Source organism: Budorcas taxicolor, chromosome 14, assembly GCF_023091745.1.
Source record: "Budorcas taxicolor isolate Tak-1 chromosome 14, Takin1.1, whole genome shotgun sequence".
Taxonomy (NCBI): domain Eukaryota; kingdom Metazoa; phylum Chordata; class Mammalia; order Artiodactyla; family Bovidae; genus Budorcas; species Budorcas taxicolor.
The window spans coordinates 94768364-94793035 of NC_068923.1; the positions used below are offsets into that span (position 1 = coordinate 94768364).

At 43.3% G+C, this 24672-nt stretch overlaps 1 protein-coding gene across 1 annotated transcript in view; it reads left to right on the plus strand.

The window, feature by feature from the left end:
* Nucleotides 1–24672, plus strand: part of MTBP (MDM2 binding protein) — a 66692-nt gene that overhangs the window by 26600 nt on the left and 15420 nt on the right. The window contains exons 13-17 of the mRNA XM_052651719.1: nt 395–502; nt 5366–5521; nt 7981–8098; nt 14493–14648; nt 17334–17429. Coding sequence (XP_052507679.1) covers nt 395–502; nt 5366–5521; nt 7981–8098; nt 14493–14648; nt 17334–17429 — 634 coding nt within the window. The remainder of the gene's footprint in view (nt 1–394; nt 503–5365; nt 5522–7980; nt 8099–14492; nt 14649–17333; nt 17430–24672) is intronic.

Here is a 24672-nt window from a genome sequence, read left to right on the forward strand (position 1 = left end):
TTGCTCTCCTGGGGTAGCCTGGATTGATTGTGGAAGGTCTACACAGCAGGCGAGAAGCAGAAACGGATTCACGGGGAGGCCGCCTTTGAAGGCCGCTCCTACGGTCCATCAGTGCTTGGTGCAGCGGTTTCAGCAGCTGAAGGAGAAGATGCGGTGGAGGGACTTCTGCTCTGCTGCCTAAAGTCTCTGAATTTAAGAAGCAGGTCAAAGTTTAAAATGCAAAATAGTTCAGTATGTTTATTTTCTGCTGTTCATTTATTACTGTTTACTTTGAAATATGCAAGATGAAGAAAGATAAATAATTGACTTAATTACGTTTTAGCACATTCGTTGAGAACTAAATATTAATTGTTGTTATAAACCATCTTTAATACTGGTTTTTCCTGTTTCTCAGGCTCTCCTCTTGACCTCTCGTCACTCCCAAGGTTCTCCAAGGAGCAGCTTATACAGAGAGAGAGACAGTTAGCCAGCGCTCAGGCTTCGGCTTGGAAGGAGTATCTGCGTGAGTCACCAAGCGTGCGTTTCATTCTGGTGTAAGGACGGTGACCTGTGCAGGCCTGACGCTTTATCTTAACACGTTTTTCTCACACGCTTTCTTTTAGATAGGATACTCACTTGTAGAACTATTCTTTTTTTTTTTGCGGGAGGTGAAGCAGAAAGAATAGCTTCCTCGCTTTGCCAGGCAAAGGGGCCGCAGTGGACTCCTGCCCTCGAAAGCTCCGTCCCAGCCCAGGGCCCTTGGCGAGGAGCGCTGTGGCGACGGCTCAGGGTGGCGTTGGGGTGCTTGGCGAGGAGCGCTATGGCAGCGGCTCAGGGTGGCGTTGCGGGCAACAGTTACTGTGTGTGCAAGGTCTTAGGTGGTCGGTCTCCTAATCTTTTTTTTTTTTTAATTAAAAATTTTTTTTTTTGTAGTCAAAGTCACATAATATAAAACATACTATATTTTTTCCTGTTTAACTGTGCAGTTCAGTGGCACTAACTGCATTCTTAATAGAGGTAATGTAGGGTAGAAACAGTCTGTAATTTTTTTCCCACCAGATTCAGAATATTCCTATTTACTTGTATATTGTGGTTACCATTTATTATAATAATTATCCAGGAAAATTTAGTTTCTCATTATTTTTAATTGTATGCCAGAAAGAATACTTCCTGGTTAATGTGGTCATCTTTACAAAATTTCTCTTCATATCATTTAGCTAGAGGAGAGGAAGGTAGAGATTGCAAACAGAATGAAATACAAGTCCAGAGAAATTAATGTGTTAACTTGAGCATTGCTTGTTAGACTTTAACCATAACTAAGCACATTGCATGTATTGAGTGAGGTTGGATCGTGGGTTTTTCTTTATTCAAGAAATTGACACTTTTTTAAGGGTTGTTACTTAACATTTTTTCCTGTGTTTCTAAATGTAAACTTGGTTATCAATCTTAACATTGTTTTCATAAATAATCACTCATTAAGACCTGATAGGGATGTAAGCTAATTAATATAGAATTTCTAAAAACTTGATTCAACTTGTGAGGCTTCATTAGTTGCATATAGAAAAAATGATTATTAAGTACATACACTATAAAATGAAAAATATCACTCTTTAAAAGCATTTAACAATATTTTGGATTTGGCAGTTCATTTTATTCAGTGAAGAATAATTTTAGAATACCTGGTCTTAATCATTTGTATAAGAATCAATGCTTTTTTATTTGTACGGAGCCAGAGTGATTGTGTAATCTTGAACTCCTCAAACTGCTTTTTTTTGACTATGAAAAAAATACAGTATAATTGGGAAAGGCAAATTAGTTTCAATAACAGGTAGTATGTATTAACCCAAGGGGGAGAAAAAACGGAAAAAACCTAAAAATAGACTTACACGTGATCCAGCATCTCCGACTCCTGAGCATATATCTGTAAAAGATGGGAACTGTCGTTCAAAAGGATGTGTGTGCCCCAGTGCTCGTAGCAGCACTGTCTACAATAGCCAAGGCATGGAAGCAACCTAAATGTCCATCAGCAGATGAATGGGTAAAGAGGGCGTGGAATATTACTCAACAGTAAAAAAGAAGGAAGCAATACCATCTGCAGCAACATGGATAAACCTAGAGATTCTTACACTAAGTGAAGTCAGACAGAAGATGAACATCATATATCACTTACATGTGAAATGTGAAAGAATGATACAAATAATCTTATTTATAAAACAGAAGTAGACGCACAGGCATAGAAAACAGACTTATGGCTACCAAAGGAGGAGAGGAGAACGCAGAGCAGGGAGAAGGGCGGATAAGTGCGGGATTTGGAATCAGCAAATGCAGACTGCTATATATATGCACACACACACACAAGCGCCTGGTGCGCGTAGCACAGGGAACTTACTGAGTACCTTGTAATAGCCTATAACAGGAAAGAGTCAGGAAAAGAGAATGTGTGTGTCTCTGAATTGTTTTGCTGCACGCCTACAAGTAACACACCGTGTAAACCAACTATACCTCAAGTTAAAGGGAAGGAAAAGCTGAAATACTAGGGAAGCACTAGTATTTTTGTGGATAAAACCCGTATATTTCAAACATCTACTTGCTTGGTATTATTTACTTCTGACTTTGTTCTAGCCCTGCTAAACCTCTCTTTAGGCTTTGAATCTTTGCCATAAGCCTCTGGCAGCTCCTTAAAACTAGGTTCCTTTAGCATCTTCCCTCTCTCACCTTCACTCTCTTCCTGACCCTCCCAACGAGAAAAACTGAGAGCGGAAGAGCATGCAGCTTCCTGAAGCTGGTCCCTCTCTCCTCTGGGTAAGGCCATCCCTCCTGCTTGGTTGGGAAGAGAATATAATCAAGTTGTTGCCTATAGGTGTGACTAGAAGCTCTGCTTCAGGGAGGAGGGAGGAGGAAGTGCTGAATAAATGCTGAGCATGTGGAAGTGCCAACAGCTGAGTTATAACCCAGGCAGGAGCTGGGTGGATGGCCTCAGCACTGGGCCAGGACACGTAGGGGGGTGGAGGTTGAAGGAAGCCTCAGAGCTAGTAGCTGCTCGAGACGTCAGCTCTGGGGATATCCACGCACTGGCCAAGTGCAGTCTGAAGCGTTAAATCTTGGTTAAGGTGAGTGGCCCGCTTAATCCATTATGGTGGAGTTGTCTGCTGAGCCAGTCTCTCCTTAGCAGAGAGTGAGCGTGGAGTCGGGATCTGGGCACAAAGGTTCAGATCTCACGTGTCTCTGGAGGCAGAGGAGGATGACAGCAAACCACGTTTCCAGTGTGAGAGAGTCTTAGCGTCTCTTCCGGAGATTTTCAGAGAAGTGAATGTAAATATAAAAGTATTTACATCGATGTAGTTAATTTATAGCTGATGAAAACGAAGAGGAAAGCTTTCTTTGGGTAAAAATTAATGTTTCAGTATCAATATGGATTGTAGTCTCTGCTGGAAAACAAGAAGTTGTTCAAAATTCTGATCTCTCCTGTGCTTAATTTTAAAAAGTGTTTTCATGTTCATTGCCTGTTCCTTTATCAGATCATCCTGTACTTGTTTCACGGGTATAGTATCTTTTCTTATTTCTGTGAGAATATTAATTGGTGCTTTGGTGATTTAGCTGTCAAGTCATATCTGAATCTTGTGACCCCGTGGACTAGCCCGCCAGGCTCCTGCGTCCATAGAAGTTTTCAGGCAAGAATACTGGAGTGGGTTGCCATTTCCTTCTGCAAAGGATCTTCCCCACCCAGGGATCGAATTCGAGTCTCCTGCATTGCAGGCCGTCTCCGCCCCAGAGAAGCCCTTATGAGTATTAACCCCAGCAGACTTCCTTTGTTGCTTGGAATGCTTTTGCTTCTGCTGGGCTCCTTTTCCCTTTTGCTTGCCTTAGTCTTTCTGCCTCATCCCAGACTTGGTTTTCAGTTTGGAGGGGCCTAGTGAACAATACTTGTTTCCCAAATTTGGAACCGACTGAGAAACAAACTTGAGAAACACACTGATGGAGATAACTTCCTGGATTGAAGGATATGACTTTTTAGAGCTATAGTGTCTTTTCTGCTGCGTATACCCAGAATTGAACTTACTCCCTGAACGACAGCCAGAGCTGGGCAACCACAGATGAGGCCTGCTGCGGCAGGGCTCTCCCCACCACACAGAGGGCGAGCCTCCTGAGGACTTGCTCGCTCAGGCGGAAGTTGGAAAGGGGAGTTCTGATCAGAACGTGCCTGGTTTCTTTTCCAGACCAGCTCAGTGGGTGATGGGAGGGAGCTGGAAGCATTGCTGAATTCAGCTCCTTAGGTGTCTGAACGTGAGACCGTGAAATGCGGAGTTCCCTGTCCCCTCCACCCCTTTCATTACCTGTTGGGTGATTTTCCCGGTCCTGTTCTAACTGGGAGATTTTATGCGTCGCTCCACTGTCATATTCGGCAAGCTTCAAGAGTGGCGGAGTGACTGTTCGACACTCTGTTTCTGAGGCCCTGTCCTTACTCCCGCCATAGTGTCAGTGTCTAGCTCTTTTCCCCTGGGGCATTCGCGTTTTCACAGGCAGTGCCCCTCATCTTTGCGGTGGGCTTGTGCAGCGGCTGTCTCTCTGGCTGGCGGGACTGGGGGTCCGGCCTGTCCTTGTGCAGGCGCTCCCTCAAGCTCGCGCTCTAGCCCGCCAGCACCAGCACCACCTCTTGCTGTTGGGTCGCTAAGCTGTGTCCTCTGCGCCCCGTGACCTGCGGCACGGCAGGCTTCCTTGTCCCTCACCGCCTCCCGTTCCCGATAGGCTGTGATCTGAGGCTCCTCCTCTGTCTCTACCCCAGAAGGAGAGCAGGGTCGGCTGGCTTGAGGGCTGGAGGCCAGGCGCATCCGTTATGGATCTTGCTTTGGCTCAGGGCCTTCCTGTTTGGGTCGACCCTTTCTCTGCTCTGCTGACTTGGTTACCAGCCCACCATCATCTCATCCTCCAGAATTCGCTGAAAACTGCCACCGTTTAGTGTGTATTCTTGTGTTGTCCTTTTCTTATTCCTCGGTTGTGATTCTGAGTTTTGACTAGAGAGGGAATAGATGGACTTGACCCAACCACCACGTTTAACCGAAAGTGTTACAGGTTTTATTTTCACAGAAGCACCAACACAAGGCCATTCTTCATCCTCTGCAGTGTATTTCTGAAAACTTCTGTAAACTTGTTTTCACTGTTGCTCACCTTTTAGTGTTGACAAATTACTCTGTTTATTTCACATAACTGAAGATTCTTCTATTACCTTCATATGGGACTGAAAGGAAAATAGGCCTACACGGGAACGCCGACTTGCTTGACAAATTCATTTGTTTTACTTTTGAAAGAATTTCCCCTAAAATATAGTAGCTCAAAGGGCTTAAAATAACAGTTTTATTTTTAATCATACTGATGTGTTGTCTTATAGAAAGGAGAAAGTTGGCACAGCAGTGTGAGGTAATTTCTGTGGATGAACTCAAAAGTCTGCTAACATGCACAAGGGAACGCTTTTTAAGTCATTTTGATGCTCTTATTCCTAAAACAAGTGTAATAAAGACAGACGAAACCTCCAATATGTTACATGGTAAGTTTTTTGTTTCTTTAAATAGTAGTCCTTTTTTTGTGTGTAGCATTTATGAGAGTTATTATTAAAACTTATGTTTTGATCAAATCAAAATCTATCAAGTTGTAGTAGTGATATATTTGTGTGCACAAGTATGTGTGCAAATATCGATACGTTGTCTTTTTCATCATTTAGACATTGGAAATTTTCTGATTTTTTTTGTTAACCATGTTCAGTATAATTATTTTTGAGCGAAGGAAAAGCACTTCAAGGTAATTCCTCTTAAAACTGTTACTAAGCTGCTGGAATGGGTGGGTTTCTATTAAGCTATACTTTCATAAGGTGAGGAAAGTAGAGCTTAGTGAACTTAATGTAGGTAAAACTACATGTAATGAGATGCTCCACACTTGCCATTTGTTATAGTAGGAAGTCACCAGACTCACTGAAGGAGCAGGAGGTCTTTTCTGTATTAACTTGGCATTTCTTTCTATTTTCCTGCTTTCTGTTCTGGTGATGAATTTGCACAGAGTGAAGCTCTTCAGGATTTAAAAAGGAAGCGTTTAACGATTGCCTGGCATTGTAAATGTATAGGATAATTTTCTGTTGTTATTCTGCAAGAATCGTTTTTATCCCACACATTAATAAGAAAATGGCCACAGAATCAAGTCAATAATAATGTTCGTTGTGTGCCTTGTCTCTGTGTGATGCCCGGAAGGCGCACAAAGAAGCAGAAATTCGGGTGGCCCTTGGCTTCGAGCAGGCTTACGATCTAGTTGGGAAAGGAAACAGAAGCACGGCGCCTCGTGCCCTGTTTCAAGGCCCAGGCCTTTGGGGCGAGACAGCCGGGGTGCAGACCTCAGCTGGACGTCTGGGCAGGTTCTTCTTCCTCTCCATGCCTGCTTCATCATGTTTCGGATGGGGATAATGCTGCCCAGCTACTAGGGTCATTATGAGGGCTAACTGAGGTGATCCCCACAAAACACTTGGCCTGTAATCCCCTCCAAACAATTGCGGCCACTTACACTGCCGCCATAGCCCCTGCTGGGGTCGGCGCGCACGCCCAGTCACCAGGCCGCTCCCCTGCGACGCACGGGTGTGTGTCTGCACCTGGCATTTAGCCTGTGGCATGTACATTGATGGAGATTGTGCACGCTAATTTAACAATCTATGCTGTGATATTTGGGGAGTAATTAATGTTTAATTCTATTTAACATGGCTTGTATTCTTCTGTGAACATAGCCTGTGATTGTTCAGAACTAGTAATGGTTTTTTCTTTATCCATTTTTTGAAAAGCCATGCCAGCATTATAAAGCAGATTATTTCATCCTGAAGCTCATTCTTCCACGAAATAGTCAGTATTTCACCACCTTATTAAGAAGCAGGAACTACTATAGTTGGATGGTGTCTGGTTGGGGCGATCCAGCGTAGACACTGAAAATGGTTTAACTATTGAAGACTAAATAGTTTGAAAGTAAAGGAAAAATGGTGCAGTTGGCTTGTGCTTTCATCTGTGATTTTTTTCTTTTTAGTTCAAAAATTTCTTCCCAAATCATTATCACTTTGTAAGAGCCTAAAGTATAAAATGGGTATTTTTGTCAGGGTTGACAGTTAGTCAAACAGCTAATGTCCAGTAATTTTCAGTCAGTTTATTAGAGTAGTATGTAATAGTCCACAACAGTGTAAAACACCAGATGGATTTGGATCCAGTAGTACAGTTAGTAATTTTATCAGTCTTGAAACAGTCGCGATGTCCTCATAATTAATAATGAGAATGGAAGATGGCGCTCTGTCTTTAATGAGGATTGTGGATTATCAGCAACCTCAGTGTTTGTTCATTGCACCATACCGACCAAAAAGAGAAGACACTCTTACATATAACACTTTACTAGTAGTAAAATAGCATTTAATGTTAGTGATTTACTTGAAAATGAATATGTTAAAGCACCTTACATTAATATATGTGAGAGTTATTTCTAAAGTGATCTTTACCCTCAAGCATCTTAAGTCATTGTATCAGTGTACTTTTGAGAATGAAGTAATCTTTTAAAAATATAACTTTTCAGGATATCGGTGCTAATTCCTTTCTGATATGGAGACCACGTTTACATCCCACATATTCTCCCCAGAGTTGTCTCTGTCTCATTCAGGACTAATTTCACAAAAGCACAAAGTCGCGCTCTCATTCCCCGTGAGCCCCTGCAGTGCTCACCCCCCTTCTGAATTCTAGCCCATGACTTTGATTATGAGGCGAGCGTAAAATAAAGCTCAGCACTAATTTTCTTTATCATTTCCGAAAACCTTTTCTGTGCCATTTTGCATAGTTGGGGCCATCAGAGACCCCCTTGGTGAGTGCCTGAGGCGAGCACTGTACAGCCAACCCAGCTGGCTTGTGTGTGTGTATCTACATGTACACATTTTTATGTAGCAAAATTCAGTATGTTAATGCCGTTCAGTGCTCACACGTGCTTCTTTCTCTTCAGATAGCAGTTCACTGGAGCTTACGTCTTCCCGCCTAGTGGAGACCAATCCTCTGGAGTGGCCAGAAAGGCATGTCCTTCAAAATTTGGAAACTTGTGAAAAAGCTAAACAAAAAATGAGGTAAACGTTTAAATAGCTTATTATTTTGTATGACCTTTATTTTTTCTTAATCCTTAAATTGTGTTTATGAGATAGTAGTTTGTGGATGTATTGTAAAGGATATGTGTGCTTACTGTAGACAGACAGACAGGCAGACCGAGATGGACTGCTGCAGAGCAAGGTGTCCAGGAAGCGCTCTTTCCCTGCTGTACGCCGCTTGGCTTTCTGGGTGCACCAGTCACAGGCAGCATGTCAGTGTGTGACCGCCAGACCATCCTCCATAGACGCACAGAAACATGACTATGAAAGAGAAAGTTTAAAAATACAGGAGTGTGTGTGTGGCCACTCACTCGTGTCCGACTCTTTGTGACCCCACGGACTGGGGCCCACCGGGCTCCTCTGTCCCTGGATTCTCCAGGCAGAGCTGGCGTGGGCTGCCGTTTCCTTCTCCACAGGAACGTGTAAAATGAAGTAAAAGTACTCTTTTCCTTCAAGCCGTTTAAAAATGTTCCTGTTTTACATTTTTATGTTTGCATATATGGCGTCTCTAGGAGGCAGAGTTTGCGTCTGCTTGTTTCGGCTTGGTGTGTAGCGGGCGCTCAGCATGCTGTTGCTGAGGGGCAGGGATGGGGCGAGGACAGGGACTTGACTCTGCTGCATTGCCCTCCCGGATACTGCAGGTCACACCCTTACTTTTAGCCCCTCTGCTGAGAACATTTATCACTTCAGGTCTGCCTAGTCAAAGGTATGGTTTTTCCAGTGGCCATGTGTGCACGTGAGAGTCGGACTGTGAAGAAAGCTGAGCGCTGAAGAACGGATGCTTTTGAACTGTGGTGTTGGAGAAGACTCTTGGGAGTCCCTTGGGCTGCAAGGAGATCCACCCAGTCCATCCTAAAGGAAATCAGTCCTGAATATTCATTGGAAGGACTGATGCTGAAGCTGAAATTCCAGTACTTTGGCCACCTGAGCAAAGAGTTGACTCATTGAAAACACTCTGATGCTGGCAGGGATTGGGGGCAGGAGGAGAAGGGGACGACCGAGGATGAGATGGTTGGATGGCATCACCGACATGATGGACATGAGTTTGGGTAAACTCCGGGAGTTGATGATGGACAGGGAAGCCTGGCATGCTGCAGTTCATGGGGTCGCAAAGAGTCGGACACGTCTGAGCGACTGAACTGAACTGATAACATTTTGTTCACAGGTATCAACGAATATTTACTGAGTACCCACTGTGTGTTAGGCTCTCCTGTTAGAGCTTGCCTTTTAAGGGGGAGAGACAGTCAACAGAACACAAAAAGCAGACAAGTAGATACAAGACTTGGAAACCGACCTGTGTGCAGCGAATGGGGCCGCGGGACTGAAGGAGAGGGGTCTTCTTGTTGGCATGTGGGGGGGCCAGGGCGGGCGCCCTGAGGAGTTACACTGGAGCTGAGGCCTCGTGGGTGAATGCGCGAAGCACCTGCAGGCACGCAGGCCCTTACCGGTGTTCACGCGGTCTTTGGATCGTAATGCCTTGGTAAGCTTTTCATGGATTTTCTGACAGTGATGTGATCTGATTTTGAAAAATAACTTTTTTGTGGTAAATGGATTGTGGGAGGAAGATATTAGGAACGGACAGATCACTTAGGTGGCTTTTTCTGTAGGCTGAGAGGTAGCTTTGACTTCTAACTAGAGTAGTAGTGGAGACAAGTTTGGAGAATATTTTGGTGCTAAGCTAGGAAAAAAGAAACTTCCTGTTTTTTCCTGCCCGTCTTCTCTAAGAGAGACAGAGAGGCATCTGAGACAGTTTAGGTTTCTGGCTTGAACAGCAGGTGGGTGGTGTCCTCATGGTTTGGGGAAGATGGATAAGTTGAAACAAGGGTGGGTTGGGGGAGAAAGATAAAGAATTCTGCTTTAGGGATGGTTTATTTAACCTATGGATTATGCATGTGGGCATATTAGGTGGAGAAATCTGGGAGTTTGTTTGGAGTTATCACTGAAAGGGTTTCTTTAATATATGCTAGTGGGTGAGATGACATGGTGAGGCTGTATAGAAACAGAGGAGGGCGTAAGGCCGTTCCTTGGGGGTCTAACATTCACAGGTCAGGAGGAAAGGCCAGTCTGGAAAGAAGATGGAGGAGAGGACAGGTTGCCCAGAGACCGTGGATTTCCTGCCCGTCGATTCCAGACTGTGTGTTCCCACTTCCCGTTGTGAAGGGCGAGGGTGGAAGCCCTGCTCCTCTTCTTTCCTCCTCCGCCTTCCCCGGCGGCTCGTGTCGCTTGGCAGCAGACAGTCTCTTTTCCCCTGGAGTCACTTTCCTCCCGCTTCCCCGACGTGATGCTCTCGTTTGGGCTGACCCCGCCTGCCTGCACAGCTGTTGTCCTGGTCTGTCTGTTGGTTGCATTCCCAGGTTAGATTGGACCTGTGTTTCCTTGGATCTCATGCCTTAAAGCGAAGTCTGATGTGACATGGACTTCTGTTCCTTAATAGGTATTTTATTCTGTCTCTGAGGCTTTCAGCATTTCCTGTTTTCCTTAATGTTCTGAAATTACATGATGCCCTCATGGTGTGCAGTGTTTGGTCTTGAGGCTTTTGCCTTTTTATTAGCTCTTGGATATCAGTTCAGTCGCTCAGTCATGTCTGACTCTTTGCAACCCCATGAACCGCAGCACGCCAGGCCTCCCTGTCCATCACCGACTCCCGGAGTTCACCTAAACCCATGTCCATTGAGTCGGTGATGCCATCCAGCCATCTCATCCTCTGTCGTCCCCTTCTCCTCCTGCCCTCAATCTTTCCCAGCATCAGGGTCTTTTCAGATGAGTCAACTCTTCACAGCAGGTGGCCAAAGGATTGGAGTTTCAGCTTCAGCATCAGTCCTACCAATGAACACCCAGGGCTGATCCCCTTTAGCTCTTGGGAGGCTGCTGCTATTTCTCTGGTAGTGCTTGTCCTTCTGTTTTCTTTCTTCCTTATTTGTAATTATCTCTTTTATTTTAGATGCCTCAGATTGATTTTTCAATTTACGTTTGATTCTTCTTTTGATAATCCATGTCTTCGGACTTTCTGGGTGGCTCGGTGGGAGAGAGTCGGCCAGCCAGTGCTGGAGACACCGATTCAGTGCCTAGTGTGGGACGATCCCATGTGCTCGGGGCACTCTGTGCCACAGCTGCTGAGCCTGTGCTTTAGAGCCTGCGAGCGGCAGCTGCTGAGCCTGCACGCCACTACTGCTGAGGCCTGGGAGCCCTGGAGTCTGTGCTCCACACAAGGAGAGACACTGCTGCGAGAAGCAGGCGCCTTGCAGCTAGGAAACAGCCCCCGTCCTCTGCACCTGTAGAAAAAGTCCATGCAGCAGCGCGGACCCAGCACAGTGAGAAAAACAAAAAGTGTGAAGGATGATTCCACAGAAAATAGGGATAGCCCATCTCCTCATCTCTCCTGCTCTGCATTCTGGTGTATTTCCCCGACCTTTCCTTTCATCTTTTCCGATAAGTTTTTGGCAGCTGTTAAAAAAATTCCTAATAATTCTTTTCTGTTATCTACCCTTTTTTCATAGCAACCGATTCTTATTAGTAATAAGCATTGAGAAGATGCCTTAAGGATACTGGCTTATTAGCTGGGATTCTCTCTTAGCCTGTCTCACCTGCTCTTTAAATGGCCCCGTTACCCTTTAGGCCTGCTTCGCCTGCCCCTCTGCCGCCCTTCTCTTCTGTGTGGTTCTTCAGTATCTGCTGGCCCTTGGCTGCTCACAGCTGAGAATTTAGTCCTAGACTGTCTTATGTTTGTAGTTGCATACATTCCTCTCTGTACGTGTGATTCTGTTCCCTGCCTGCTGTCGCCAGAATTTATCCTGGGAGAAGGGAGATGAAGGGCCCCTGGGGGGAGGCAGCTTGGGTGCTTTACCCATTGCTTAAATTAGGGTGTATTCTGGGGGCTTCGCCACTGACAGTAGGACAGCACCTGGTTCTCGATCTTCAGAGAGCAGTTTTTCTCTTGGAGGTAAAAGCATGAGTCTCAGATGTGGTTGCGGGAGGGTATTCTGTAGAGTTCTGAAACCGTGTCAGCTGATGGCTGCCTGCTGCCGCTCTTGAGCTCCAGTGCAGAGCCTGCCCGTGGTTTCCTGGGAGACAAGGACGCAGTCCGCCTTCTCTATAGGTTCCTTTTAATTCCTGCCGAGGAGTATTCTAGTCATTCCTGAAAGTCACTGAACCTTTGGTCCACTCCTCTTCCTTCTTCCTTTCTGAGCCTATTATAAACTTGGGGCCCAGTACTTCAGCGCTGTGATTTTTCTTTTTTTGAGTGGAGAGGTTAATGTGTATGTTTGATGCATCATCTTGAACCAGAAGAAGCTTGTTTGCAGTTTGGGTGTAGCACGAATATCACCTTTCTCTTAAGACTTCTGTAAATGCTGCAGTTAAAAGACTGTGCTGTTGCTGCTTTCTTGAAAACTGTTTTATTGTGCCGTTCCTGCCTCATTCTACACTGATGTGTTTATCTCCTTTCGCTCTCCTTCCCTCCTTTCTCCTCCTTTGAGTCGTGCCTGTACCAGCCCTGAACAGTGATTAGGGGTCTATAAATTCATGATCGATGAGCTTTTTTTAGTGCCTCACGGTGATAACTGCAGAGTAGGTACTGACTCCGTGTTTGTGGGCCACTTCAGAATACGGGAGCACACCATCCGATGCTTGGCTGGAACCAAAGTTACATCGTTTCATGATTTGTTTCATGTTAGATTCAGCTGAAGAATAAAAGACCATCACGGAGTGACATTCAGACATCGTAAGGATTTGGTTTTGTTTATTTATATAGCTGTGAGTGAAAGTCGCTCAGTTGCGTCTGACTCTGTGACCCCATGGACTGTACAGTCCCTGGACTTCTCCAGGCGAGAATCCTGGAGTGGGTAGCCTTTCCCTTCTCCAGCAGCTCTTCCCAGCCCAGGGGTCAAACCCAGCTGTCCTGCGCTGCAGGCGTGCTCTTCGCCGCTGAGCCGCAGGGCGGCCCTTGTTGGCCGTGTCGGGTCTTAGTGGCGGTGTCCCGGCTCCTCGTCGGGCGTGCGGGCTCTGAAGTTTCTCTGATGTCTTTGTGTCCTGGGTTCTGTGTAAATGCAGAGTACACATTTCCCCCTTGCAGCTCGCCTGTCAGATGATTGAGAGCAGTGCTGATGAAGGTTTTGTTAGTCACTGTTAGAGAATGGCTGTATAGAAGTTAAATTCACCTCATCATGTAGTTCTTGCCCTCCTGGGGTATAGTGTTTGAGTGTTTTTCTTGTTTGACTGTTTTCATTAGATTTATATTTTCAATTTAAAAATAAAGGGAATGAGAAGAAAAAAGAGACACTGTTGTCTTGTATAGAAATATGTCTTAAGGCCATAATGTCAACATTTTAATCACACAGTTATCAATAAAAATGCTTGAGTGATTAATCAGGAAATAGTTGAAGTAATGTAAAGTCAGGAAATGACTGTTCTGTGCAGGTATTGAAAGGCTTTATTTTTGCTCTGGTGACAGAGTAATAGTGTGATCTGTAGCTCGGCGCTTGAGAAAACCTGCAGCGTTCTCTGCAACTGTTTTCTTTCCAGTTTTTAAAACCTGTGAGCTCTTTGGGTTCATAGACTGATGAGTAGAATTGGTGCCTGATTCTGCCGTTTTGAAACTCTTGGCACCGTGGGTGTGTGAGGCACTGTTGTGTGGCAAGAATAGTGATGGTTTTTTAGGCTTGGTGTGATACGAACTTTACAGAGTTCTTATTTTCAGGTGTTAATTTCATTTTGAGAAAAGACCTGTCTTGTCTTTTTCAAGGGAATTTGTGAGGATTAAGAATATAGTGTATGCAGTTTGGAAAGGATGAAGCCTTGCATATATTTCAGGTATAAGAATAATTTAGTGTTTATTCATAATGGCGTAATCACGGCTAGGAGAGACCTTGGGGAAATACCTGATTTACCATCTCATTTCATGGCTGCGCTTTACACAGCCTTTCAAGTTTATGGAACATCGGAGCATTTGGTCTCTGCCGTCAGAATTTACAATATTGCGGGGCTTTGGAACATACAAGAGAGTTTAGATTTAAACTGTATAGAATTGATGACTTCACACTGATACTGATAGTGTGATGGTCTGATAATGATAGCATGAATGTGATCAATCAGGCCAAGTATAAAGAATATAATTATGTTTATTTTAGTTAAGTATTAACGTTGTTTTGACATGATAACTGCAAGTTTGCCTGTAACCTACATACAGAGTTTTGAAAATATGCTTTGATTCTAAATGATTTGCAAAGATTTTACTTTTTTTCTTTCTTAAATGTGTAGATCTTCAGTTTTAAATGTGTGTGTGTATTTTTCTGGTTTCTGTTCATAGCAGCTTTTCCTGACCATGGAGAATTCTAATCTGCTTTTAATAAATCTACATAATTTTTTTTTTTCTTCTCAGAACTGGTTCATTACCTCATTCATCTGAACAATTGCTGGGCCACAAAGAGGGCCCACGGGATTCAGTCACATTATTGGATGCTAAAGAATTGCTTAAATTCTTTACCTCAGACGGATTACCAATTGGAGATCTTCAGCCTTTACAGATTCAAAAAGGGTAAGTTATAAACTTATAACTTCCAACTAATTTTTTAAGGAATCTTTTTAAAAGCACATTGCCTCTCACTTCTCCAGTTACGTGTTTAGCTCTAACATCCAGTTAGATGTTCTGTGCCACTTTGACAGAATCTACAAGTTTGAGCCCAGTGTTTATCAGTTGGCCTTAATTCTCACATTTTACCGTAGCGTAATGTTCTGCTGTTTGTAGTGTTGAGTATAAAGGAAACAGGAATAATAAAAACCACCTTAACATATTTCTGATAGAAGTGAGCTTCTATTTTGTAGACAGATGGCAATACTTTTTCAGAAAAATTATAATTTGACTTGCAAAAATTTTTTTTAATTCTCTTTTCTATCACTTTCTAGTTTTGATTTTACTACTACTTAATCCTGACATTGTCAGTTATGCCTAATAGTAGCAAAAAGGATAGCCTTTCAACTGAGAAGAATGGGAAAGTGCTTTTGAAACTATACCAAGTAAAACTCACTGTCAACTTGAATAATTTACAACTAATTTGACTTCCAAGACAGCTTCCACCAAGTTGCTAATTAATAAATTCTGGGTGTTGCAAAATTGTGACATCAAATACTTGTGAGATTTGAATACTTTGTTCACTGCCCCAGTTTCTTCTTGTTAATCCATTTTTCTGAGAATTTGCCAAAGGACCTTAAAAATTATAGAACATTTTTGATTACTTTTACAAAGCTTGTTTTAGCAAGTAGGACTCTTTGCAACCCCATGGACTGTAGCCTATCAGGCTTCTCCGTCCATGGGATTTTCCAGGCAAGAGTGCTGGAGTCATTTCCTTCTCCAGGGAATCTTCCCGACCCAGGAATCAAACCCAGGTCTCCCGCATTACAGGCAGATGCTTTACCGTCTAGGCCACCAGGGAAGCCCAAATTTAAGGGTTGATTTTGGAAAGAATTTATCATGTGCATGGTCACTAAAGAGAGAGAGAGATGAGGAGCAACTTAGGAGATATGATGGCCTTATTAGTTCTGAGTTTTAGTGACTTAATGATTTTAATGACATAAAAACAGTGTAATTTTAGAGTAATTTTCTTATAGCTTTGAGAGATTGATAATCCTTTCTGTGGGAATCAAGAAAGGGAAGAATTATATATGCGTTTTCATCTATTTAGTTGTTGGATTCCTGTCCTTCCAAATTATTAAGCGTGAACTGGCAGAGTCAGATGGGTTTGCGGAAACTGAATTACGTAGGTTGTACTCTTTTTGACCAGAATGTCTTGTAGCTGCAGTGTCAAGGCGGGATACTGTTAATTCTTCCTGTAGCTTGCCAGTGATTTATCCAGGGAAGTTTGATATAATTCCTGGATGTTAGTAAAGAACTGTGTCATCATCAGCTATGTCTTGTGTTAAAGTTGAAGGGTGAGCTTTCTTGGTAATGGCTCAAGGCCCTGTGGGCTTCTGTTAAGTATCTATCGAGGAACCACCTGAAAAGCGGTATTAAGCAAAGTATAGAATGCATTAGAATATAAATCCTGGTTTTCAGGATTCATTAACTTGCATATGTCTTAAATTTTAATGTAATGATTTCAGATGCTTCCCTTACACTCTGTAGACAATACTCAGTGTCATATGGGCAGCTTCGATCACTGAAGCCAAGCGGGGAAGCGCGACAGTGAGTTACCCTTGATACCCCACTGCCTACTTGCTTTCCTGTCTGCCATTCGTAAGTCTCTGAAGTCAAGCCCCTGGTGTCTCCTGCTGCCTGTTACCAGTGTAAAGAGACTTGCCTAATTCTCCCATCCTCACCTCTAACCTGCTCTGAGGTCCAGGAATCATGATGCAGCTCATCAGAACAGTGGCCCCCAACCCAGGCAGAGGAGGAGGCCTCTCACTAGAATCACTCAGAAAGCTTAACCTGACTGCAGGTCCCGACGTGCAGGGGCTGAGAATGAGTGTTTTACGTAAGTTCACCACAGGACTAGTTCCGCCACACCTGCTGATTGGAACCAGCTTTAGAAGAGCTGAAACCACCAGTTAGTCTTCATATCCACTGATATTTAAAAGGTCACTGATTCTTAAAATAGGTGTCAGCCTGACTATGTTCCCAGGCATAGAAAAATCTGGATTCCCCATGTGGTATAATTGGAACTAAATACCTCTTTTGTTACTGAAGATTCGAGTTTGACTTTAATTATTCCACTGCAAGGAAACAATTTAACTGTTAATAAATGCATAAGCAGTTTACTACACCAGGAAAAACATATGCTTCAGGAATAATACTCCTTCTTGAATTTCCCTACAGATCATGTTCTATTCTTGATTCAACCATTTTTCATGCATTGGAGAAGGAAATGACAACCCACCGTTAGTGTTCTTGCCTGGAGAGTCCCAGGGACGGGGGAGCCTGGTGGGCTGCCTGCCGTCTATGGGGTCGCACAGAGTCCGACACGACTGAAGTGACTCAGCAGCAGCAGCAGAATAGTTTTGTAAAATAAGTAATATTATCATATTTAGAAGCTTGGGACAGAGAAAATGTACGAGACGAAACCCCTAGGCTTAACCTTACTTCATTTTCTTCTTTGGCTTCCTGATGTGATTCAGTTTTTAATCCCATGTAATATCTAGTCATAGAGAAGGAAATCAGACTTTGTTCTTTAGACAGTTTCTTGAACATTCTCACCAAATAAATGCAAATGAAAGCTTTTTGTTTCAGGGAGAAGACTTTTGTCCTGACACCAGAACTTAGTCCTCGGAAACTTCGTGGTTTACCTTTTGAAGAAGCTTCAGTATGTCATTATCATGGAATTGAGTGAGTTTTTAATTTTCATTTTATTCTCCTGTGTGTGCTTAATGTAGCTTAACTTCTGTGACTGTGAAGAATGACTGTAACAAGCTGATGGAGGTTGAGATAGAGAACCAAAGAGACAGTATGTCAAAAAAACCTAAAAAAACAAGTATTGCATACTCAATTAATTTTTCTTCTGTTGATAAAAAAGATATTTGTTGATTAGTCAGTTTTACATTTAAATGTCCTGTTACTAGTTACTGGATATTTTGGTCAGAATTATTTTGGCCCCTGCTCTGTATATTGTGGTCCAATGTACAGAGCATGGTCCACTGGAGAAGGGAATGGCAAGCCACTTCAATATTCTTGCCTCGAGAACCCCATGAACAGTATGAAAAGGCAAAATGATAGGATACCGAAAGAGGAACTCCCCAGGTCAGTAGGTGCCCAATATGCTACTGGAGATCAGTGGAGAGATAACTCCAGAAAGAATGAAGGGATGGAGCCAAAGCAAAAACAATACCCTGCTGTGGATGTGACTGGTGATAGAAGCAAGGTCTGATGCTGTAAAGAGCAATATTGCATAGGAACCTGGAATGTCAGGTCCATGAATCAAAGCAAATTGGAAGTGGTCAAACAAGAGATGGCAAGAGCGAACGTCAACATTCTAGGAATCAGTGAACTAAAATGGACTGGAATGGGTGAATTTAACGCAGATGACCATAACATCTACTACTGCGGGCAGGAATCCCTCAGAAGAAATGGAGGAGCCATCATGGTCAACAAGAGTCCGAAATGCAGTACTTGGATGCAATCTCAAAAACGACAGAACCATCTCTGTTCATCTCCAAGGCAAACCATTCAGTATCACAGTTATCCAAGTCTATGCCCCAACCAGTAACGCTGAAGAAGCTGAAGTTGAACTGTTTTATGAAGACCTACAAGACCTTTTAGAACTAACACCCAAAAAAGATATCCTTTTCATTATAGGGGACTGGAATGCAAAAGCAGGAAGTCAAGAAACACCTGGAGTAACAGGCAAATTTGGCCTTGGAATGTGGAATGAAGCAGGGCAAAGACTAATAGAGTTTTGCCAAGAAAATTCACTGGTCATAGCAAACACCGTCTTCCAACAACACAAGAGAAGACTCTACACATGGACATCACCAGATGGTCAATACCAAAATCAGATTGATTATATTCTTTGCAGCCAAAGATGGAGAAGCTCTATACAGTCAACAAAAACAAGACCAGGAGCTGACTGTGGCTCAGATCATGAACTCCTTATTACCAAATTCAGGCTTAAATTGAAGAAAGTAGGGAAAACCACTAGACCATTCAGGTATGACCTAAATCAAATCCCTTATTATTATACAGTGGAAGTGAGAAATAGATTTAAGGGCCTAGATCTGATAGATAGAGTGCCTGATGAACTATGGAATGAGGTTTGTGACATTGTACAGGAGACAGGGATCCAGACCATCCCCATGGAAAAGAAATGCAAAAAAGCAAAATGGCTGTCTGGGGAGGCCTTACAAATAGCTGTGAAAAGAAGAGAAGTGAAAAGGAAAGATAAAAGCATCTGAATGCAGAGTTCCAAAGAATAGCAAGAAGAGATAAGAAAGCCTTCTTCAGTGATCAATGCAAAGAAATAGAGGAAAACAACAGAATGGGAAAGACTAGAGATCTCTTCAAGAAAATTAGAGATACCAAGGGAACATTTCATGCTAAGATGGGCTCGATAAAGTACAGAAATGGTCTGGACCTAACAGAAGCTGAAGATGTTAAGAAGAGGTGGCAAGAATACACGGAAGAACTATACAAAAAAGATCTTCAAGACCCAGATAATCATGATGATGTGATCACTCATCTAGAGCCAGACATCTTGGAAAGTGAAGTCAAGTGGGCCTTAGAAAGCATCACTACGAACAAAGCTAGTGGAGGTGATGGAATCCCAGTTGAGCTGTTCCAAATCCTGAAAGATGATGCTGTGAAAGTGCTGCACTCAATATGCCAGCAAGTTTGGAAAACTCAGCAGTGGCCACAGGACTGGAAAAGGTCAGTTTTCATTCCAATCCCAAAGAAAGGCAATGCCAAAGAATGCTCAAACTATCGCACAATTGCACTCATCTCACATGCTAGTAAAGTAATGCTCAAAATTCTCCAAGCCAGGCCTCAGCAATATGTGAACCGTGAACTCCCTGATGTTCAAGCTGGTTTTAGAAAAGGCAGAGGAACCAGAGATCAAATTGCCAACATCTGATGGATCATGGAAAAAGCAAGAGAATTCCAGAAAAACATCTATTTCTGCTTTATTGACTGTGCCAAAGCCTTTGACTGTGTGGATCACAATAAACTGTGGAAAATTGTTGAAGAGATGGGAATATTAGACCACCTAACCTGCCTCTTGAGAAATCTGTATGCAGGTCAGGAAGCAACAGTTAGAACTGGACAAGGAACAACAGAGTGGTTCCAAATAGGAAAAGGAGTGCGTCAAGGCTGTCTATTGTCACCCTGCTTATTTAACTTCTATGCAGAGTACATCATGAGAAACACTGGACTGGAAGAAACACAAGGTGGAATCAGGATTGCCGGGAGAAATATCAATAACCTCAGATATGCAGATGACACCACCCTTATGGCAGAAAGTGAAGAGGAGCTAAAAAGCCTCTTGATGAAAGTGAAAGAGGAGAGTGAAAAAGTTGGCTTAAAGCTCAACATTCAGAAAACGAAGATCATGGCATCCAGTCCCATCACTTCATGGGAAATAGATGGAGAAACAGTGGAAATAGTGTCAGACTTTATTTTTTTGGGCTCCAAAGTCACTGCAGATGGTGACTGCAGCCATGAAATTAAAAGACACTTACTCCTTGGAAGAAAAGTTATGAGCAACCTAGATGGCATATTCAAAAGCAGAGACATTACTTTGCCGACTAAGGTCCGTCTAGTCAAGGCTGTGGTTTTTCCTGTGGTCATGTATGGATGTGAGAGTTGGACTCTGAAGAAGGCTGAGCACTGAAGAATTGATGCTTTTGAACTGTGGTGTTGGAGAAGACTCTTGAGAGTCCCTTGGACTGCAAGGAGATCCAGCCAGTCCATTCTGAAGGAGATCAGCCCTGGGATTTCTTTGGATGGAATGATGCTGAAGCTGCAACTCCAGTACTTTGGCCACCTCATGTGAAGAGTTGATTCACTGGAAACAGATGCTGGGAGGGCTTGGGGGCAGGAGGAGAAGGGGACGACCCAGGATGAGATGGCTGGATGGCCTCACGGACTCGATGGACGTGAGTCTGAGTGAACTCCAGGAGTTGGTGAGGGACAGCGAGGCCTGGCGTGCTGCAATTCATGGGGTCGCAAGGAGTTGGACACGACTGAACGGCTGAACTGAACTGGACTGTACATTGCATGTGAATGCATGCTCACACTGCTGGTGATGGTTTCTGGCCGTTGTAACTGCTCAGAAACCGTTAGAGGAAATGCATTCTCATTTGCAGGATGCTAACTGTGTGTACATTCTTATGGAATTTTAGTTGACCTGCTTGAATAAAGTTTCACAGGGTTCTCTTACTTAGAATTAGAAGCGTCAGCAGCTCCTGAGGCCGTGTGTGCCTCTACCATTTTCACTGGGATAAGAAAGGAAATGATGGAAATGATATATTTTAGGTTAAATTTGCAAGGCCCTAGTGATTCATTTTGCAAACCATTTCACATTCCTAAGGCAAAGCATTACTTTATATTGATTTTCCGTAAATGAAAATAGAAAAGGACTTGATTTTACCTTGATCTCTAGAAGCACCTTTATCAGTGAGCAAAAGAGATATACTACTTTGGTTGTCTTGTAAACTTCATCTTTATGTCACACGACTTTAAACCTCCTTTACTGACAGTTATTCACTCAGGGGCTAAAGATACAAAAGACTGCAAGACAACTGTTTCTGCCCTTAAGAAACGTGTACTCTAGTAGGGGAGGAAGAAAGACATGAGTTTAGCAGGACGTCAGTTCAGTTCAGTTCAGCCGCTGAGTCGTGTCCGACTCTTTGTGACCCCATGAACTGCAGCACGCCAGGCCTCCCTGTCCGTCACCAACTCCCGGAGTTCACTCAAATTCGCGTCCGTTGAGTCAGTGATGCCATCCAGCCATCTCATCCTCTGTCGTCCCCTTCTCCTCCTGCCCCCAATCCCTCCCAGCATCAGAGTCTTTTCCAGTGAGTCAGCTCTTCACGTGAGGTGGCCAAAGTACTGGAGTTTCAGGATGTAAGCAGTGTTAAAAATACCTGTGTAACACTGCCCAGTGTGTGAAACAAGTAAACACCACAAATTGAGAATTTCAATGAGGACATCTGAACTAAGTTTGAAGGAATGAAGAGGAATTTATCTGACCGAAAAGGCAGTATCTGTGGGAGGAAGGAAAACCACAGTCACAGAAAACTAACCAAACTGATCACATTAACCACAGCCTTGTCTAACTCAGTGAAACTATGAACCATCCTGTGTGGGGCTACCTAAGATGGACGGGTCATGGTGGAGAGGTCTGACAAAATGTGGTCCACTGGAGAAGGGAGTGCCCGACCATTTCAGTATTCTTGCCTTGAGAACCCCATGAACAGTATGAAAAAGCAAAAAGATAGGACACTGAAAGATGAACTCCCCGGGTCAGTAGGTGGCCTGTTGGAGGTGCTTCTGGAGATCAGTGGAGAGATAACTCCAGAGCATGAAGAGGCTGAGCCAAAGCAGAGTCAACATGCAGTTGTGGATGTGCCTGGTGTTAGGAGCAAGGTCCGGTGCTGTAAAGAGCAGTGTTGCCCAGGAACCTGGAATATTTGGTCCATGATTCAAGGCAAATTGGAAGTGGTCAAACAGGAGATGGCAAGACTAAACATCAACATTTTAGGAATCAGTGAACTAAAATGGACTGGAATGAGTGAATTTAATTCAGATGACCATTATATCTACTACTGTCGGCAAGAATCCCTTAGAAGAATGGAGTAGCCCTCACAGTCAACAAGAGTCTGAAATGCAGTCCTTGGGTGCAATCTCAAAAATGACAGAAGATCTCTAGGCAAACCATTCAGTATCACAGTTATCCAAGTCTATGCCCCAACCAGTAATGCTGAGGAATCTGAAGTTGAACAGTTCTATGAAGACCTCCAAGACCTTCTGGATCTAACACCCAAAAAAGATGCCCTTTTCATTATAGGGGGCTGGAATGCAAAAGCAGGAAGTCAAGAAACACCTGGAGTAACAGGCAAATTTGGCCTTGAAGTACAGAATGAAGCAGGGCAAAGGCTAATAGAGATTTGCCAAGAGAATGCACTGGTCATAGCAAGCACCCTCTCCCAACAACACAAGAGAAGACTCTACACATGGGCGTCACCAGATGGTTAACACCGAAATCAGATTGATTATATTCTTTGCAGCCAAAGATGGAGAAGCTCTTATACAGTCAGCAAAAACAAGACCAGGAGCTGACTGTGACTCCGATCATGAACTCCTTATTACCAGATTCAGACTCAAATTGAAGAAAGTAGGGAAAACCACTAGACCATTCAGGTATGGTACCTAAATCAAATCCCTTACGATTATACAGTGGAAGTGAGAAATAGATTCAAGGGTTTGGCCTGATAGAGTGCCTGAACAATATGGACAGAGGTTCGTGGCATTGTAGAGGAGGCCTTACAAATAGCTGAGAAAAGAAGAGAAGCCAAAGGCAAAGGAGAAAAGGAAAGATATAAGCATCTGAATGCAGGATTCCAAAGAAAGGTAAGGAGAGATAAGAAAGCCTTCCTCAAAGAAATAGAGGAAAACAACAGAATGGGAAGACTAGTGATCTTTTCAAGAAAATTAGAGATACCAAGGGAACATTTCATGCAAAGATGGGCACAATAAAGGATGGAAATGGTATGGACCTAACAGAAGCAGAAGATATTAAGAAGAGGTGGCAACAATACACAGAAGAACTGTACAAAATAGATTTTCATGACCCAGATAATCACGATGGTGTGATCACTCACCTAGAGCCAGACATCCTGGATGCGAACTCAAGTGGGCCTTAGGAACCCTCACTATGAACAAAGCTATTGGAGGTGATGGATTTAAATCAAATGGATTGAAATAAATCAATCCAATGGATTTATTTCAAATCCTGAAAGATGATGCTGTGAAAGTGCTGCACTCAGTAGGGCAGCAAATTTGGAAAACTCAGCAGTGGCCACAGGACTGGAAAAGGTCAGTTTTCATTCCAATCCCAAAGAAAGGCAATGCCAGAGAATGCTCAAACTACTGCACAATTGCACTCATCTCACACGCTAGTAAAGTAATGCTCAAAATTCTCCAACCCACGCTTCAACAGTGCACGAACCATGAACTTCCAGATGTTCAAGCTGGTTTTAGAAACGGCAGAGGAACCAGAGATCAAATGGCCAACATCTGCTGATCATCGTAAAAGCAAGAGTTCCAGAAAAACATCTATTTCTGCTTTATTGACTATGCCAAGGCCTTTGACTGTGTGGATCACAACAAACTAGAAAATTCTTGAAGAGATGGGAATATCAGACCACCTAACCTGCCTCCTGAGAAATCTGTATGTAGGTCAGGAAGCAACAGTTACGACCAGACATGGAACAACAGACTGGTTCCAAATAGGGAAAGGAGTACGTCAAGGCTGTATATTGCCACCCTGGTTATTTAACTTCCATGCAGAGTACATCATGAGAAATGCTGGGCTGGAAGAAGCACAAGCTGGACTCAAGATTGCAGGAGAAATAATAACCTCAGATATGCAGATGACACCACACTTATGGCAGAAAGTGAAAAGTAACTGAAGAGCCTCTTGATGAAAGTGAGAGAGGAGAGTCAAAAAGTTGGCTTAAAACTGCACATTCAGAAAACGAAGATCATGGCATCCGGTCCCATCACTTCATGGGAAATAGATGGGGAAACAATGGAAACAGTGACAGACTTTATTTTTTTGTGCTCCACAATCACTGCAGATGGTGACTGCAGCCATGAAATTAAAAGACACTTGCTCTTTGGAAGAAAAGTTATGACCAACCTAGATAGCATATTAAAAAGCAGAGATATTACTTTGCCAACAAAGGTATGTCTAGTCAAGGCTATAGTTTTTCCAGTAGTCATGTATGGGTGTGAGAGTTGGACCATAAAAAAAGCTGAGTGCTGAAGAATTGATGCTTTTGAACTGTGGTGCTGGAGAAGACTCTTGAGAGTCCCTTGGACTGCAAAAAGATCCAACCAGTCCATCCTAAAGGAG